Source organism: Schistocerca piceifrons, chromosome 2 (assembly GCF_021461385.2).
Source record: "Schistocerca piceifrons isolate TAMUIC-IGC-003096 chromosome 2, iqSchPice1.1, whole genome shotgun sequence".
In the NCBI taxonomy this organism is placed as follows: Eukaryota; Metazoa; Arthropoda; class Insecta; order Orthoptera; family Acrididae; genus Schistocerca; species Schistocerca piceifrons.
In genome coordinates this window covers 344,559,870-344,580,770 of record NC_060139.1, presented here as the reverse complement: position 1 = coordinate 344,580,770, position 20,901 = coordinate 344,559,870, and the positions used below count along the sequence as shown (strand labels likewise).

The 20,901-nt window shown below is 40.4% G+C and overlaps 1 protein-coding gene across 3 annotated transcripts in view; it reads right to left on the bottom strand.

The window, feature by feature from the left end:
• LOC124775037 (probable multidrug resistance-associated protein lethal(2)03659) overlaps positions 1-20,901 on the bottom strand; it is a 462,866-nt gene that overhangs the window by 206,055 nt on the left and 235,910 nt on the right. For all 3 annotated transcript variants that reach the window (XM_047249814.1, XM_047249815.1, XM_047249813.1), the window contains exons 12-13: positions 8,728-8,911; positions 6,140-6,286 (exon numbers count right to left, since the gene is read on the bottom strand). In XM_047249814.1, the coding sequence (XP_047105770.1) occupies positions 6,140-6,286; positions 8,728-8,911 (331 nt within the window). The remainder of the gene's footprint in view (positions 1-6,139; positions 6,287-8,727; positions 8,912-20,901) is intronic.

Sequence of the window (20,901 nt, the reverse complement as noted above, 5' to 3'; positions counted from 1 at the left end):
AACACTTTGACAATTTACTAACATGAGATTTAGCACATTTAAATCCTTTGGAATGACCTGTTTAGGTCAACTAACAATTTTTACAGTTGGCACACCTAAATCAGTGTCATGAACTGGTAATTTTTTAGGCCAGCAGTTTGTTTCCCATGGGGAGGAACCTAATCTAAAAAAAACCATGTGCACGCCTCAAGTACTGTGCTACCCAAGTAGCTGCTTCCTGTGTGTAGCACACCCCTGATCTATCGAGGGGCATCCTACAACCTTCCACCCCATAGCATAGGTTGAGGAATCTACAACCATTTTTGTCACAGAGTCAACATAGCCTCTGGTTTAGGTTCTCCACTTGACTCCAAACAAGATGACCTTGGGCCACCCTTGAGTACGATGCTGCAAATTGTCAGCCAATGATCAATACCTTAAGATGTTGAGATGTTTATCTTGGACTGATCATCATGTTTATCTTTGCTTTATCATCTTCAGAATGGGCTTATAACCCAAAGCATAGGTTGTGCAGTAAACATAATAAAATTTGTGAAACAAGGGTGAGGGGTGAGAAAAGCAATGTTTGTTAAGTTAATTTAACTGAAAAATTTAAAATATTTATAGAATTTGGTAAAAGAAGTCACTGAAAACAATAAATATTTTTTTTTATTTAAAATGAATGACTTTATTATAAAATTTTTTAATGTCGGTATAAGTAACCCCCCCCCCCCCAAATCACAATTGGTATTGTGAGGGTTAAAACACAAAAAATTGCTTCTAAAATGCATCTTTTAAATAAATTGTTCTATGACATTGAGTTAGTTGCATGTTTTTCATATAAATTGAACAGTTAGTTTATCAACATGATATGGAATGAGGCAGTTCATAGGATATTTGCACATGATTAGTGTTAACATTTTTTAACATATTACTTTTAAGTTCTGCTCATGCAAATACACTTAAAAACAAGTTTTTTACAGGCTACCTGTTTTTATATAGAAATTAGTCCATCAAAGAGAAGTAATTGTTCAGAAGAAATGATTTCAGGTTAGATTTAAAATTTGCATGCTACCTGTCAAACATTTAATGTCATGGGGAAAATGATCAAAGATGTTTGTTGCTGCATGCTGAACCCTTCCTACGCCACTGACAGCTTTAATAATGGGCAATAAAGGTCCCTTTTCCCTCTAGTGTTGTAGGTATAGACCTCACCCACTGTTCTGAAATTATGGTGGATGATTTATGACGAGTTTCTTTAGTGTGGCACAGCTAAAACACCTAGCTCCTTGAAGAGGTTTCTACATAGCATTTGTGGATGAACACCACAGATTATGTGGTGAATCACTCCAGAAAATTATTTCATAAGATATTATTGTGCGGAAATATGCAAAATATGTCTGGAAGTTAATTCATTTGTTTCCAGTATTAGCAGTTATACAAAGAACAAAAGCAGTTGGAGTTAACTGTTTGAGAAGATCCTTCTGGTTCAAGGTTTTGACAATATGTACACCCAAAAATTTGGAGCATCCTAACCTATATACTTACTCCTGTTCACATGTTACATCAATTGTTAGTATGACTCTACTCTCTTGTACAGTGCTGGGCATAGAGCTTTTTTTTCCAAAATTTTGGGGAACTCCTATATACTGACTCCTGTTCATGTGCTACATCAACTGTTAGTATGACTATGTTGTACAGTACTGGATATAGAGCTTTTTCTTTTTTTTTAGTTTAGGGACAGTCCATTTTCTGAGAACCACTTAATAATTCTTTGGAAACATCATTCACAGTCTCTTTTGTTGCTTTCTGACTAGTGGGATTTATTATAATACTAGTATCACTGCAAAAGGTGGACAGTGACTTGAAAGGTGCAGCGCATCATGGACACAGGCTGGTGGGAGCAGAATTATGCAATGGGAGACGTTCTCATGTGTGAGACATGTGGCAGTAATCAATGAATCAATGACACGCTGATAGCTGTGAATCACCTGCATCCCTTCATGCTTGATGTCTGTCCCGATGGCAATGTCATCTTTCAGCAGTATAATTGTCCATGTCTTGGAGCCAGAATTATGCTACAGTGGTTTAAGGAGCATTATAGTGGACTCACATTATTGTCTCAATGATCAAATTCTCCTCATGCAAATCTTTTGGATCCCATTTGGGTTGCTATTGGGTGCCATTACCGTGTACACAAATCAGTGGCCCATTATTTATGTGAATTACTTGACCTGCGCATGGACATCTGCTGCCACATACCTCCAGAAACCTATCAAGAAACTGATGGATTCCTAATATGCAGAATCAGTGATGCATTTCATTCAAAAGATGGACAAACAAGCTATTAAGCAGGTGGTCATTACGTTTCAGCTCATTAGTGTGTTTATACCATGACCTATTGAAATACATTTACACTTCACATTTACACAGACCTCTGGGCACTGAAGCCATTTGCAAGTTAAGTAAATAATTAACAATATGTGTGAAGATACCCCTCTTGAATTTTATACACTGATCAGCCAGAACATTATGACCACTTATCTAATAGCTGGTATGTCCACCTTCAGCATTGATAACAGCAGCAACACAGCATGGCATGGAAAGCAATAAGGCCTTGGTAGGTAACTTTAGGGAGTTGGCACCACATCTGCAGACACAAGTAACCTAGTTCCCATACATTCCATGGAGGGAAAAGATGATTTCTCATGCCATGCTCAGTCACATCTCAGATGTGTTCGATCGGGTTCAGATCTGGTGAGTTGGGAGGCCAGCACATCAATTGGAACTCACCACTTTGTTCCTTGAACCACTCCATCACACTGCTTGTCTTGTGATATGGTGCAGTATCTTGTTGAAAAATGTCACTGCCATCAGGAACGTTATCATTGTGAAGTGATGTATGTGGTCTGCAACTAGAGGATGATACTCCTTGGCTGTCATGGCACCTTACATGAGCTCCACTGGACTCATGGAGGCCCTCATGAATGTTTCCCAGAGCATAATGGAGCTGCTGCCCGCTTGTCTCCATCCTGCAGTGCAGGTGTCAAGGAGCATCCTCCTATTGGCATGACGAAGAATTTATCAGGATTCATCAGACCACGCAACACTCAGCCACTGCATCAATGTCCAGTGCTGTTGATCACATGCCTCTCCTGTTTTACCAGTCTGCCCACCCTACAATGTCCAACTTCTGTAGTGAGGGGTGACTATGAACCTCATGACATCTGGATGTGGTTTCACCTTGGTTTTGCCATGTGTGGAAGACACTCACCACAGCACTCCTGGAACACCCAACAAATCATGTAGTTTCTGAAATGTTCATGTCGAGCCTCTGGACCATCACAATCTGCTCATGATCAACCTTAGATAGATCACGTCCCTTCCCCATTCTACACATCGACAGTACCCTCTCTGATACTATATGTATCATGCATGTGTCTGACTAGCAGTCATTCCTCACCAAATAATTCTGCAATCACCTGGATGGGTTTATATTGATACCTGGTTGGTGATCATAATATTCTGCCTGATCAATGCAAATAAACACTGCTACCAAAGTGATCATCACACATTTGCAATGACATCAAAGTTTAATAATTTCAATATAAATAATAATGGGAGGAACTTTACAGCATCCAACTTTTACATTATGTTGCAACTCTTTCTTTTTCCATGATAATCTACATGAAAATGGTGCTAGTCTCTAACCTCAGATATTTAACTTCTTTATCCCAGTGGTTATGTGGTGTTCTGAAACACACAGAACATGAATCCCTTCAGAATTTTCCACATATTCTAGGCATACGAGAATCTCATCTATCTTGTTTTTCAATCCCTAATTTTCTGATGACACAAATTAATTTTATTATTCTGGAAACTGTTACATATATTAAAGTGTTGTTTTGCTCTAATTTCTTTCAGGACTCTCTGGCTGCAACCCCATTACAACCTAAAAAATGTGCCCCTTTGGCTGCAGTAATCACAGGGGTTTTGTCTTTTGTTTTTATAATCCCCTTAACACTTTCTACAAGATGCTCAGCTAATCTTTCCTTCCCCCTCCCAACCAAGTGCAGGCCATGATTTGTGCATCCCCATTGCCCAATTGCAGCAACAGGCATGGCACACATATTAGACTTCATTTCAGTCAACAGCAAGCCACTCAGCTCTTTGTTAACAAGGCTAACAGCCTTGTTAAGACAGGGCTGGTTATGGTGCTGTGAAACCTCCGCGAACCCACAAGTGTGAGTGTCGTTGCTGCTCCTATACTCTGCAGGTCACCTTTCATGTTATATTCTAAGTTTCTATTTAGGCTGAATATATACTGTACTAAATACTAGAGAAGCAAGCGGCTTCTGTAGTCTGAATGAGTTCCTCCAGAATCCTTCAGTCAGTAACACAATCGATATTAGTATATATCATAAAATTATAAATACCTTTTAATTTTCAAATTTGTGTCTTTTATAGAAAAGCTAAAGTTGTAAGCTAAGGTCACGAATATGTTGCAAAACTATAAACATCCATTTGCTTTTTTGACTGTATTAATTGTTGTAAATTCATAAGAAGATTATCATGATGTAGTGTAAATTTGTGTTTTCTGTACAAGGATGATGTTGTAAACTATGATCAACACAAAGATATAAGCATGGTAAACATCATTCTTCTTTTTTAACCAGAATAATTATTACAAGTTCTTAAAATCAGTATACTTATCCATGCATGCATATTCTTGTGAGATTTGATCACAGTCTGAATTGAAAGAAAAAAGGGTGGGAAGGGAGAGAAAGAGAGAGATGTTGATGATGGTCAAAAAGAACATTTTAGACAAAGGGTGAGCAGATGGCAAATTACAGAATTCTTATTCATGTTTTCATTCATTCACACACCATGTTGCATAAATCCTATCAAGAAGGAGGGCCTTCAATATAGTGAATTATAATGGCTTGTATTATTTTTTTTTCTTCCTTCATTCTTTTCTTTTTACACATGTAAGCTATTAAGTATATAAAACCAATGGTAAAGTAGCAAGTTATATTGTGCCAGAGATAATGTTTTGATACAAAAAAAGAGAAGAGAAACATTCTTCAACTGATTAATTTCTGTATCTTCACCTGTTTGTTTCTATAAGTCATAGCAGGCAGATGTATGACTAGCTCGGCCATCCCAGTACTGTTTAAAAATGTGCATTCCAACCATATGTGAAAAAGTGTTATAGAAGTTATTAGGAAGGCAAGTTTAGTCACATATATATTTGCATCAGTCACATCCATCTGTTCATCATTTCATCTGCGCTGACAATCCTGCATCAGGAGGTTCAAAACAAGACACGAGGAATTTTCAGGAGCAGCGATCTTGTATCAGCATTGTCATAACCAGCTCTATGCACAATGGAACTAGTGAGGAGAAGTTTGTAACTTTACATGATAAATATTGATCTTGAATGTATTGACACTGAAGGTCTGTTTATATTAGTACCAAATAATGCGAACCCAGCGTATGTGTACCTTCCAATTTCTTTCAATTATTCTTTCCAATTATTATTTTTTTATTATTTAAGAAGAAATTATTAATCAGTTCCTATTATTTTGTCCCTCCAATCATATGACACTATTCAGAATGAATGTGCAAAATGAGTCAAAGATGCCATGGTAATATAGTACCATCTAAACTCAAGGAATACAGAATGTGCAACAGGAAACAATAAAATATGATGGATAAGGTAGACTTATAATTGGAAATAAGTATGCAGTTTAATGGAAAGAATACAGTCAACTACTATTTTTCAGAGAAAAAATAATTCCTTGAGAGATCAATATAATAAAGGATACCAGTCAAGTTGTCATAATAAGAAATACAGTCACTGATGTGAATGTTGTATACTGCCAATAAGTCTCCAAGCAAGGAAGATAGCCTTATGAACACTGCTGACAGTGTGCATTTTGCAAGTTTTGTTAACTTTCTTTAACTCTTCGCACTATTTAAACATAACTTGTGGTTTAGTGATAATTTATGAGAAGAAAAATTTGTAGTAAGCATTGTCCCAGTAGATGAAAAGTTTTTCTACAGTAGATTGCTTAAAAAAATGTTTATAACCTATGGATGGGAGAGATATGCATGACCACCAAAGACTGGATTAGTGGTAAGTCTGAATGTAGCTCACCTCAATGAAATCTTGTTTTTCTGTTTCATCTTCAGGCCCACTGTCTTCTTCTGCACTTTTATCTCTGATCTCAGAATTCATAAGTTTAGTGAAATCCAGACCAGACACCTGAAGCTCAGAATAACTGCCTTTTGCTTGAACCACACCCTGAAAATAATAACAGATAATTCCTTTTCTCAGCTAGCTCACATTACAAACAGTTCCCCCCCCCCCCCCCCCCCCCATCAACAAGGCACAGGCACAGGCACAGGCAGGTTTAAGCTGTCACATCATTTTACAGGTTCTGAAATGGCAAATATTAATGAAAAGGAAGTAATATTTCCCAAGGCAATTAAAGTAATTACTTATAATGTAACAATAATCCATCAAAATTGAGGACATCCTTTAACAAACAGGTTTCTTCTAACATTGCAACTGCCTTTGGGTCCAGGATTCTGTGAGAATGTTTTGAAAAAGAAAATTAAAGTTTAAAGCCTCACTGATGGTGAAGTCATAATAGACAGACCACAAGCTCAGATAGGGGAAGGATTGGGAAATAAACTGGCCATGTCCTTTCAAGGGGAACCATCCCAACCTTAGCTGCATTGCCCCTGATGATTTATCGACAGACAGTATTGAGTGAAAGTATGTTAACAGTCCCACCTGCAGATCTACATAATACATATTTCAATATATATAGATATATTTCAATATATAGATATATAAATTTATACATTGAAATTGTAGATAAAGTAATTCAGCATGTATTTGAATCCCACTGCTGATGAAAGTGAATCCACTACTTTAACCTGTGCTACCTATGAAACAGAAATTAATCAATGAGAAGGTCACTGTAATGTCCATTTCAGAACCAGAAATGATTCATCAAGTTTACATCTTTATACAGCAAACTTTCAATTATCCAAGTTCATGCTGACCTGAAGCTACATGGATATGTGTGGAGATAAACTGGCCTATATCAAATGAAATTGTGTGTGCAAAATTCTACGCATCCAGATGGATTAAACACTGAGGTGGGCACCAGATTATGAGAAGTTAAAGAAAATGTTCACTTCAGACTGATTTAGAAATCTTCCTCATTATGTTTATCTACACGTGGGATTGTTAAAATACTTTCACTCAAAACTGTCTGTCGATAAATCATCAGGGGCAATGCAGCTAAGGTCAGAAAACCATTTATTAGACAGAGGCATGCAGTAAGAATATTGTGTACAGATGGTAACCAAACATCATGCTAAGGCCTCTTCAGGGATACTGTAATTATTATACACATACTAATATGATTAATTCCTGATTCTATTATGTAATTAATTCTATTATGTAATTAATAATAATGTTAAATTTGGGATGAATGGTTAAATCACAATACTAGAAGTAAAAATAATTTCCACAGAGACTGTGGATTCCTATGACTAGAGCTCAGAATGAAATTTCATATTTTGGTACAAAAGTCTTTAACAGGTTGTCAGTAGGGATCAGGCAGGAAACTGGAAATAACCAAATATTTAAAAATAAAGTAAAAGAGTACTTTATTGGGCACTCCTACAATTTATCAAACTATTTGGGCTCAGGGATATAGACTCCAGTTAATACTAATGTTTACATCAAACAGGTTTTAACTTTTATAGCTTTTATAGAGTACGCAGTTGACAGTATTCTCTGAATGATTATGAAGTAACAGATAAAAACAGCTGAACAGATTAAGAAGATCACTGGTTTTTTCAAACAAATACTCTTTTCCTTTACATATAAAAAGTAATCAAGAAATAATTCTCATCATTATTGGTGTGAGTAAACATATGCTATCATTACTGCTCGTTAGTATTGTTGTATATTGGCAATAGGCCACACTTGTCCACTGCCAGTCTTAACCAAGCATGGTTGCCTTTCCATCACCTCCAAATGTTCAAGAAAGGCATCAAAGATTACTAAATTGTGCTGTGTATGGACAGTAAGTTTATACATCGTTTTTTCCAGGCTCCACCAAGGGGCACAAGCTATGAATCAAAACAACAAATGCATCAGAAAACTGGCAGTGCTGCTATCAAAGAACAAACACCATTCACACATCATGTGGAAACAAATGTACTTCTGCCAGCTGGGTACATAAGGTCAGACACAGTCTCCAAAGGTCAGTTTCAGTTCCAGTTCTAGTTACAGTACAGTTCAGTTGCCCTTACAGTCCATTTATTGGAAGTCACTGAGACATGCCAGGACACTGCCCTCTGCTTCACACTGTCATCATGCCTATGCTACTCCACTGGCACAGTCCTTCTTTGGACCCTGCCCTACAGCCATATGGGATGACACTTCCCATGGATCTCTTATCAAGACAGTAAACTTTGTGTCTGTTATTTCAAGTGAACATTAATGATCTTTCAATTTTTGTTTTTGAGATAATGTCATTATGAATTTCTGCACTTTATAAAGTGTTTTTCATTGCAACTTATAAAATGTAGGATAGGAAAAGAATACTGTAGTCTCTACTTCTGCACCTAGTCATAAATTTCAAGACTTATTTCCAGTGTTTGTCACAGTATTCAAAAATAAAGTTGTCAAAATATATTACAAAACAAAATAAGACTTACATCTTGAAGAATAATTATTTCATCTACATGATGTAGAAACTGAATCTGGTGAGTAACAAGGATACATATGCTGTTTTTGAGTAGTCCTGTAATACACTGATCAAAGAGATTTCTTGCTACATGTGGATCAACAGCAGAAAGAGGATCGTCAAGAAGATAGATGTCCGCTTTGCGATAGACAGCCCTGAAAGACATAAAATGGATTGACAAAGCTTATAACCATTTACTTACTGGTAATGTTCACATACAGTACATTAGTTAGTTAGTTAGTTAGTTAGCTTCAGGTTCAATTGATCATTTTGCATGATACATCAAAATGATGTGGAATTAGTCATTTTACATTCACAAATTTGTGAATATGGCTGCACACTGAACATTTATAAGTTGTCTCTCCCTTTCTCTCTCTCTCTCATTAAAAAAATAATACAGATGTGAGTCAGTAATTACTGATCACCACCTTTTACACATTACAGTAACAGAAATTCTTCTATGGCAAAGCAGAAGCTGTCAAGGAAAAATTTTTTCAGTTTGTTTTAAAACTTTACCCTGTTGTGTGTCAGACATTTTACGTCACTAGGTAAGTGATCAAAAATTTCAGTTGCAGCATGGTGCACCCCTTTTTGTGCTAAAGACAGCTTTAATGTGAAGTAATAAATGTCATTTTTCCTTCTGGGATTGTAATTAGGAACATAATTGCTTCTTCTGAACTGCAGTGTATTATTTACGACAAACTTCATAGGAGAATGAATATACTGTGAAGCAGTAGTCAGAATGCCCAAATTTTAAAAAAAAAAAATGATCTTTAGTGGGCACCACATATTATTCTTACAACATATTTTTGTGCAATGAAGACCTTCTTTCTCAAAGACAAGTTACCCCAGAACATTATTCCTTATGACACTGAATGAAAATACGCAAAGTATGGCAACATACTGATTTGTCCCTCCCCAATTATTGTAAGTGCAAATGTGGCTGAAATAACAACCCATGAAGACTTCATATATGAAATTCACCGAGAAAGATTGCACTAACATATTGTTAAATTGTTGCTGAACTAATTTGTTTTAATAATTCCAAAAGTGCTTTTTCCTGTTTAAAATCTCATCGTAAGGACTCCAAAGAATTTTAAAGTTTCCACTCTATTGATTACTCATGGTGAAGGTAGTAAGGAAACGGGGAGCCATCCGGTTGCATCTCCCATCACACGCAGCTGCTCACAGTGTGGTCCTCAGCAGCCAGAGAGTGTGGTCATGTGTGTGTGTGAGTTTCGTTTGCATATGTGTGTGTGTGTGTGTGTGTGTGTGTGGTGTGTGTGTGTGTGTGTGTCTGTGTCTGTGTGTGTGTATGTGTGGGTGGATGGGTGGGTGGGTGGGTGGGTAGGTGGGTGTGGGTGTGTGTATGTCATGTATCTGACGATGGCTTGTTGGTCAAAACTCGTTTTCTGACAGTCATTTTGCTGTGCATATGTAACTCGGCATATCCGCTTTATGGTGAGTGGCAACTATCCTTTTCATAATATTGTTACATTACATTCTCAATATTTCATTGTTGAATTTTTTATATATGACGTCTTCACACGTTGTCAGCCGAGTAGCTACAATATGACGATGCTACTCAGCTGGCAACCCATGAAGACTTCATATATGAAATTCGCTGAGAAAGCCTGCACTCACATATTGTTGAATTGTTGCTGAACTAATTTGTTTTAGTAATTCCAAGTGCTTTTTCCTGTTTAAATTCTCATCAATATGGACTCCAAAGAATTTTGAAGTTTCCACTCCATTTATTATTCATGGTGAAGGTATAATGCTCAGCACTTATGTAACTTTGCAAATCAGAGTTCATAAATAAGTAGCTTGTGTTCAATACAAGTACTGTGCAGTTTGTTGCCCATCATAGCATATGTTAATAGGATGAAGTCTCACATAACACATTGGGTATAAGTATTGATAATTATATCTGAAAAGAATATGAACAATATAGGAAATGACAGATCACTACTTACTGTAAAGAAGGCAAGTCAAATTGCAGACAGGCACTATTAAAAGACACTTCCATACAGCTTTTGGCCACAGCCTTCATCAGTAAAACAGAGACACACACCATTCATTCACACACACAAGCAAGCACATCTCATGCACACGTGACCACCAACTCCAGAATCTATGGCCGGAATGCAACCATCATGTGGGATACAAGCAGCAATCTGGAGGGGGTAGCAGGGTTAGGAGAGAGATGAACACTGTCTGGTGGAGTGTACAGGGACTAAACTGCCAACAGATGCAGTGTCAGGAGGTTGTGGGGCAGGGAGGAGGGGAGAAAGGAGCAAAAATGGCGAGGAGCAGGGAACAACACATTCTCCGCTCCTGTAACTATCCCAGCCTCAACCTATGGCAACATACTGTCCCCATACCCTCCACCCAACTGTTTCCACCCCCCACCCACCCCCACCCCCTGTCCTATCATCTCCTTCCCATTCTTATTTCCCACTCTGTTTATTTGCAGTCCTCTGCCAATGCATACACTCACCTTTCCCCACTCCTCATCTGTTTTGCTCCTTGCTCCACCACCTCCTGGTGCTGCGCCTGTTGGCAGTCTAGTACCTGCACACTCCACCAGACAGCATTTCTCTCTCTCTCTCCTCACCCTTAGACTACTATCCCTTCCCCTTCCCCACTGCCTCGAATTTGCTGCTTGCATCCCATATGATAGTTGCATTCCAGCCCGAGATGCTGGAGTTGACGGTCATGTGTTCACGAGGTCTGCTTGCTTGTGTATGTGAATAGTGCGTGTCTCTCTATTACTGTTGAAGGCCGTGGCCGAAAGCTTTATGTAAGTGTCTTTTTATTGTACCTGTCTGCATCTTCATGTGTCTTCTTTACAGTGAGTAGCAATCTGTCTTTTCCTACACTACTGATGTTCCTACCCGGAGTTTCCATTGTTTGATTTATATTTGATAAGATTACATGAGAATCCTTTCTTCAGTCATTATATGGTCCTGATTTACTCATGCCAAAAAATGTAAAATACAGAATAATGCACAAAATATTGAAAGTTATAAGAGATTTTCATAAAGCTGATATATATTAAATGCTCCATTCATAATAATAACATAAGTATAGGTGACTTTTTATTTTAAAAATCTATAGATACTACTACAATTATTTCTGTATTATATAATGTAAAAAACACCTCCAAGACATACTGATAACAAAATACTAATACAAACAGTAGTTATGGTAAATAATGAAAATGAAAATTCCTTGATGGAGCAATATGTAAAATAAGGGAATGCCAACTACTCACCTATAATGAATCAATGTGTGGAGTGCAGTAAACATAACAGAAAATCAGCAGTCATACTAGTTTTCAAACACTAACTCTTTTCCCAGCAACAGGAAACACATACACACAACCACACAGACACCCAAATGCATCCTCCCATGGCCACAGCAAGGCTAACTATTGATACTTGATTGCTGAAAGAGTTGCCTGAGCTCATGGATGTGTGGAAGGTGTTGGGAAGGATACAAGGATGGGTAGCAGGAAAGCAGCAGGACTTTGGGCAGAATGATGTCTTCACAGCACCACAACAAAATAAAAAAAGTACATAACTCAGTTCCCCCTATCTCTTTTTGTTGTACCCTACATCTCTTTTTGTTGCACCCTCCATACTTTTTTTGTCTTGTTGAGCACCCACAAAGTCATCTATCCAAAGACCTGCCTCTTTCCCACTACACCCTTCTTGCATCCCCTCCCTACTGCCTTCCCACCTCCATCAACTCAAGTAACTGCTTGATACAATTAATTGATTAATGGAAAATCTCATATAAGATGTGAAACAAATACTAACAAAGAGATAGAGGGGCTGGCCAGTACTTACCTCAGCTCAGTACAGCCGATAGATACACATAAAACAGAACTGAAAATTTACATTCCTAGCTTTCGGAACTTTGTTCCTTCATCAGGGAGGAGAGAGGGGAAAAAAGGGAAAGTGGATTCAGTTACTCACAACCCAGGTTATGAAGCAACAGGGAAAGGTAAACAGGGAGGGTAGCAAGGATGGAGGCATGGTTGTCAGAGGGAAGCCAAAGATATTCTACTGTAAGTACTGTGCCAGCTTCAAACCAAAGAGGATGCATACAGAAGTAAAGTATAAAGATAAACACAACTATGTGGATGAAAAGATGCGTGAATGGCTAAAGAGGAAAGGGAAAGAGGAGAAGACTGAAGAGTGAATGGGAGTGAGGTTGTTTAACGTAGGTTCAGTCCAGGGGGATGGCGGGATGAAAGGATGTGTTGGAGTGCAAGTTCCCATCTCCGCAGTTCAGAGGGACTGGTGTTGGGTGGGAGAAGCCAAATGGCACATACGGTGTAGCAGGTTCCTAGGTCCCTAGAATTATGCTGGAGGGCATGCTCCGCTACTGGGTATTGGGCATCTCCTAGGCGGACAGTTCGTCTGTGTCCGTTCATTCGCTCAGCCAGTTTGGTTGTTGTCATGCCGATGTAAAAGGCTGTGCAGTGCAGGCACGTCAGTTGATAAATGACATGTGTAGTTTCACACGTAGCCCTGCCTTGAATTGTGTATGTTTTACCAGTCGCGGGGCTGGAGTAGGTGGTTGTGGGCGGATGCATGGGGCAGGTTTTGCAGCGGGGTCGGTTACAGGGGTAGGAACCGCTGGGTAGAGAAGGTAGTCTGGGAATATTGTAGGTTTTAACAAGGATGTTACGGAGGTTAGGGGGGCGACGAAAGGCAACTCTGGGTGGTGTGGGGAGAATTTTGTCAAGGGATGATCTCATTTCAGGGGTTGACTTGAGAAAGTCATATCCCTGGCGGAGTAATTTGTTGATGTTTTCGAGGCCAGGATAATATTGGGTGACAAGGGGGATACTTCTGTGTGGTCTGGGGGTAGGAACATTGTTGTTGGACGGGGAGGAATGTATTGCTCGGGAAATCTGTTTGTGGACAAGGTCTGCAGGATAGTTGCGGGAGAGGAAAGCACTGGTCAGGTTATTGGTGTAGTTGTTGAGGGATTCGTCACTGGAGCAGATACGTTTGCCACGAATACCTAGGCTGTAGGGAAGGGAGCGTTTGATGTGGAAAGGATGGCAGCTATCAAAGTGAAGGTACTGTTGTTTGTTTGTGGGTTTGATATGGACAGAGGTGTGGATGTGAGCTTCAACAAGATGAAGGTCAACATCCAGGAAGGTGGCTTGGGTTTTGGAGAAGGACCAGGTGAAATCCAGATTCGAAAAGGAGTTGAGGTTATGGAGGAAATTAAGGAGTGTTTCTTCACCATGAGTCCAGACCACAAAGATGTCATCTATAAACCTATACCAGGCCAGGGGAAGCAGCTGTTGGGTCTTCAGGAAAGCCTCCTCCATGCGGCCCATGAAGAGGTTGGCATAGGAGGGAGCCATCCTGGTTCCCATGGCCGTTCCCCTGATTTGTTTGTAGGTCTGGCCTTCAAAAGTGAAGTAATTATGGGTGAGGATGAAGTTGGTAAGTGTGATAAGGAACGAGGTTTTTGGAAGATCTTCGGGTGGGCGTTGGGAGAGGTAGTGCTCAAGGGCAGAGAGACCATGGGTATGTGGGATGTTTGTGTAAAGGGATGTAGCATCTATGGTGACAAGAAAGGTTTCAGGTGGGAGAGGAGTGAGAATGGATTTGAGGCGTTCTAGGAAGTGGTTTGTGTCTTTGATGTAGGATGGGAGTCTGCGGGTGATAGGTTGTAGGTGCTGGTCTATCAGAGCTGAGATACGTTCGGTTGGGGATTTGAAGCCTGCTACAATGGGACGGCCAGGATGGTTCTCTTTGTGGATTTTGGGTAATAGGTAGAAGGTAGGGGTACGTGGCTCAGGTGGAGTGAGTAAGTCTATGGAAGCCGTTGTGAGGCCTTGTGAGGGACCTTGGATTTTTAGGATTTTTTGCAGCTCAGTCTGGATGGAGGGAATGGGATCCTGGGTAACAGCTTTGTAGGTTGAGGTGTCAGAGAGTTGACGCAGTCCTTCTGCCACATACTCCACACGGTCAAGTACGACAGTTGTGGAGCCTTTATCCGCCGGGAGGATGACAATAGAGTGGTCTATTTTCAGCTCTTTAATGGCACGGGATTCAGCTGGGGTGATGTTGGGGGTTGTCGGGATGTTCTTCAAGAAGATCCACCAGTTACCCACTATGTACCCTAATCCTATACCACATTATTTACATTCATTCCGGAAACATGCATTCACTGTAGCCAAACTGCAATCCCACATACTTTTCCTCCAGTCCTGCTTAACCTTTGGAATTACCCCTAAAGGGCTTACCTTAAAAGTTCCCATCTCTGGGTGCAATCCCTCCTTCCACCAGTCTCTCCTGGACTTCCAGAACCTTCAATCCTTAGCCCTTACCCAACTTGTCCTGAACCTCTACACTACTTCATGTAACCACCACTCCCAGCAGCTCCTATCTCTCTTCAAAGTCCTCCACCTCTCAAACCCTTGCTTGGAGAACACACTGAGGAACATCATCCTAGAAGCCAGCTGCAAACTTGAGTTCCATGCCACACAACACCTGAAAAAACTATCCACAGTGCTAGTGCAACACCTAAGAAGTGGGGTCCCTCTCCCTATCCCTCACAAACACCAACCACAACAGAACCTTCAACAAACCCCCCTCATAGCCAACAAACCTAGCCTAGCCACCCTACTCAATCTCCCCATCCCAGCACATACCCCACACAGACCAAATCTCAACTATAACCACAGTCAAATGCCACATATCACCAGTCCCAATTCAGTCCTAAACCTCTCATCCAGATCCCTCTCTCCTCCAGAGACATCTGTTCTATCAAAAGGCTTAACCTTTAGCCCCACACCTAAATTCAACCACACTGCCCTGGTTAAAGATCTCCTCTCATTCACCCGGAACCTCAACTGGAAATATCACTTCACTACCCAAACACAGCCCCCAAGTACTAGACCCAGTGTTGAACCCTGCCTAGAACAGTTTCGACTGCCTTCTCAAAGGGATCCTCCTCCCCTCCCCCAAAACCATCCCTTGCAGACATTTCAGGAATTCCTCACATCCAGTGTTGCCTCCCAGTCCTTCTTGAAGAACATCCCGACAACCCCCAACATCACCCCAGCTGAATCCCGTGCCATTAAAGAGCTGAAAATAGACCACTCTATTGTCATCCTCCCGGCGGATAAAGGCTCCACAACTGTCGTACTTGACCGTGTGGAGTATGTGGCAGAAGGACTGCGTCAACTCTCTGACACCTCAACCTACAAAGCTGTTACCCAGGATCCCATTCCCTCCATCCAGACTGAGCTGCAAAAAATCCTAAAAATCCAAGGTCCCTCACAAGGCCTCACAACGGCTTCCATAGACTTACTCACTCCACCTGAGCCACGTACCCCTACCTTCTACCTATTACCCAAAATCCACAAAGAGAACCATCCTGGCCGTCCCATTGTAGCAGGCTTCAAATCCCCAACCGAACGTATCTCAGCTCTGATAGACCAGCACCTACAACCTATCACCCGCAGACTCCCATCCTACATCAAAGACACAAACCACTTCCTAGAACGCCTCAAATCCATTCTCACTCCTCTCCCACCTGAAACCTTTCTTGTCACCATAGATGCTACATCCCTTTACACAAACATCCCACATACCCATGGTCTCTCTGCCCTTGAGCACTACCTCTCCCAACGCCCACCCGAAGATCTTCCAAAAACCTCGTTCCTTATCACACTTACCAACTTCATCCTCACCCATAATTACTTCACTTTTGAAGGCCAGACCTACAAACAAATCAGGGGAACGGCCATGGGAACCAGGATGGCTCCCTCCTATGCCAACCTCTTCATGGGCCGCATGGAGGAGGCTTTCCTGAAGACCCAACAGCTGCTTCCCCTGGCCTGGTATAGGTTTATAGATGACATCTTTGTGGTCTGGACTCATGGTGAAGAAACACTCCTTAATTTCCTCCATAACCTCAACTCCTTTTCGAATCTGGATTTCACCTGGTCCTTCTCCAAAACCCAAGCCACCTTCCTGGATGTTGACCTTCATCTTGTTGAAGCTCACATCCACACCTCTGTCCATATCAAACCCACAAACAAACAACAGTACCTTCACTTTGATAGCTGCCATCCTTTCCACATCAAACGCTCCCTTCCCTACAGCCTAGGTATTCGTGGCAAACGTATCTGCTCCAGTGACGAATCCCTCAACAACTACACCAATAACCTGACCAGTGCTTTCCTCTCCCGCAACTATCCTGCAGACCTTGTCCACAAACAGATTTCCCGAGCAATACATTCCTCCCCGTCCAACAACAATGTTCCTACCCCCAGACCACACAGAAGTATCCCCCTTGTCACCCAATATTATCCTGGCCTCGAAAACATCAACAAATTACTCCGCCAGGGATATGACTTTCTCAAGTCAACCCCTGAAATGAGATCATCCCTTGACAAAATTCTCCCCACACCACCCAGAGTTGCCTTTCGTCGCCCCCCTAACCTCCGTAACATCCTTGTTAAACCCTACAATATTCCCAGACTACCTTCTCTACCCAGCGGTTCCTACCCCTGTAACCGACCCCGCTGCAAAACCTGCCCCATGCATCCGCCCACAACCACCTACTCCAGCCCCGCGACTGGTAAAACATACACAATTCAAGGCAGGGCTACGTGTGAAACTACACATGTCATTTATCAACTGACGTGCCTGCACTGCACAGCCTTTTACATCGGCATGACAACAACCAAACTGGCTGAGCGAATGAACGGACACAGACGAACTGTCCGCCTAGGAGATGCCCAATACCCAGTAGCGGAGCATGCCCTCCAGCATAATTCTAGGGACCTAGGAACCTGCTACACCGTATGTGCCATTTGGCTTCTCCCACCCAACACCAGTCCCTCTGAACTGCGGAGATGGGAACTTGCACTCCAACACATCCTTTCATCCCGCCATCCCCCTGGACTGAACCTACGTTAAACAACCTCACTCCCATTCACTCTTCAGTCTTCTCCTCTTTCCCTTTCCTCTTTAGCCATTCACGCATCTTTTCATCCACATAGTTGTGTTTATCTTTATACTTTACTTCTGTATGCATCCTCTTTGGTTTGAAGCTGGCACAGTACTTACAGTAGAATATCTTTGGCTTCCCTCTGACAACCATGCCTCCATCCTTGCTACCCTCCCTGTTTACCTTTCCCTGTTGCTTCATAACCTGGGTTGTGAGTAACTGAATCCACTTTCCCTTTTTTCCCCTCTCTCCTCCCTGATGAAGGAACAAAGTTCCGAAAGCTAGGAATGTAAATTTTCAGTTCTGTTTTATGTGTATCTATCGGCTGTACTGAGCTGAGGTAAGTACTGGCCAGCCCCTCTATCTCTTTGTTAGTATTTGATACAATTAATTATAACATATAAACCCTTTTTCCAAAAATATGTAAAAATCAGTTCTCAGATAATGCCCATGTTCAAAGTAATTGAAATGTAATAATATACATGATAAGTAACAATAAATTCCTAAATTCCATTTTTAATAAAACTCACTACTTACACTTCACTTCAGAGTCAAAGTTTAGAATAAATGCGTGTTTACTAATCCACTATTTTGTGACAGCATTCAAAGAGTTGTTCAGCACAATATTCATTAATTCAAAAACCCTGGGACTTAACTTTTTTTACATAAGCAGAACCCCATACATTTCTTTTTATTATCTCTATACCAGTACAATTTTAAATTGTACCCATCAATATGTATCTGTTCAGTTTCAGTGATTTCCATGATGTTCTGATATGCACATGTCTGTCGAGATTCCACCTGTAGTTTCATATTTTTGTGTGAATATGAGGAGGTCTTTTTTTTATTAATGGTGTTTTGAAGGAAGACATTAATTGCAATTTTTTTTAAATGTCCTGGGCTTCATCAAAGCTGCAGTTTTGTTCTGCTAGCAACTGTTTCAACTGAAACTATATGTATACTGTAGCTCTGGAAGAATTTAACCCAAAAACAGGCCCGAGAAACACATTGGAAATCCCTGGGATGGACACGAATTTAGTTAGACTGGATGCATCTGTCAATTAGATGTGCAAATAATCCCCTTTCCACACACATTCAGATACAAACCAAGCCAAATATGATGCAACCAAATGATAGGTGATGGATCAATCACAGCCACATATCAATGTCCCCTTCACATGAGAAATTTTCAAAGTTACACCACTCTACATCTACATACATGGGGCGCAGTCAAAAAGTTTCTAGCCTGAGATAGTTACCATAATGTCTTGCTCAAAAATCACCACTTACTTTTATGGTGACCTTTTGTGGGTATGCAAGTCAAATTTCACAGCTCCAGCTTTGTTAGTTTTTCCACTAGAATGCGTTCGATACCATAATGTAAGCAAAATGGCAAATTTCAGGAGAATCAAGAACCATGCTGTGATTTAATATCTTCATTTGAAGGGAATGATGCCCAAGGAAATTGCAGAGGACATGTGGAATACATTTAAGGACACTGCTCCATCTTATGTAACAGTGAAAAACTGGGTGTCCAGCTTTGAACATGGAAGAACGAGTCTGGAAGATGTGCAAAGGAGTGGAAGGCCTGTCACAATTGCCACTGGTGAAACAGTGACTGCAATTCACTGTATGATTTTGTAGAATCATCAAACGATGCTGCAGCTCAATGAAACAACATTTGGAATCTCCCATGGGTGTGCTCATGACATTGTTGTGGATATTTTGGGAATGCAGAAAGTTTCATCTCGGTGGTCCCAAAATACTTGAAAGCGAAGCAGACATGGGAGTGTGTGCAGTCTTGTGAAGAAATCATCCGCCAATTTGAAATCGATGAAGACAGCTTTCTTGCAAGATATGTGACAATGGATGAAATGTGGGATCACCACTTTGATCCTGAGACAAAACAACAGTCACAACAATGGAAACATCATTCATCCCCTATCCCAAAAAAATTCTGGGTGCAAAAATCAACTGGTAAGGTGATGGCATCAGTCTTCTGGGATGCAGAAGTGGTAATTATGATGGATTACTTGCAAAAGGGCATAACTATTAATGCATCATACTATTGCACCTTCCTGCACTGTTTGAGAGAAGAGATAAAGAAAAAAAAGGAAACAGAAAATTGTTGTGTGGAGTTCTTTTGCAGCAGGGCAACACACCAGTGTGCAAAGCCCTCACAACACTGGAAACACTATATGACTACCGGTTTGAATTTTTACGTCATCTGCCATATTCTCCAGATTTGGCTCCATCAGACTTTTTTATTTTCCCAAAACTAAAAAAAGACCTCAATGATAATGATTTGACAATGATGATGCAGTGATTGATGCTGTGAATGCTCAGTTGGACTCAAAATCAAAGACCTTTTATTTGAATGGTCTGCAGAAATTATATGAGCATGCCCACAAGTGTATTAGTGTATACAGGTATTAAACTGAAAAATAAATTGGTATTATGAAATTCCTGGCATTCTTTATTTGTTGGGCTAGAAACTTTTTGACTCCCCATGGGACACCTAAACTCTGCAAACCACTGTGAAGTATATAGCAGAAGATATGTCACTTTGTACTAGGTATCAGAGTTTCTTCCTATCCACTCATGTATGAGCATAGGATGAATGATTGTTTAAATGCCTCTGTGCATGCTGTAATTATTCTAATCTTGTCCTCACAACCCTTATGTGAGCAATATGTCATCATTTAAAGCTGGTTCTTGAAACTTTGTTAGTACACTTTTTCAGGATAGTTTATGTCTATCTTCAAGAGTCTGCCAGTTCAGTTTATTCAGTATTCCTGTGACACTCTCCCACAGATCAAACAAACCTGTGACTATTCCTGTTGCCCTTCTCTGTATACATTTAATATTCCCTGTTAGTTCTATTTGGTATGGATCCCAAACACTCGAGAAGTATTCTTAACTGATTGCATGAGTGATTTGTAAGCAATCTCCTCTGTAGACTGATTGCATTCCTCAATATTCTACCAATAAACAGAAGTCTACCACCTGCTTTACCCACAATGGAGCCTATGTGATCATTCAATGTCTACCCCAACAAAGTATTCCACCTGGTATTTGTATGAGTCGGCCAGTTCCAACAGTGACTCATTGGTACTATAGTCACAGGATACTTTTCATTTTTTCATTT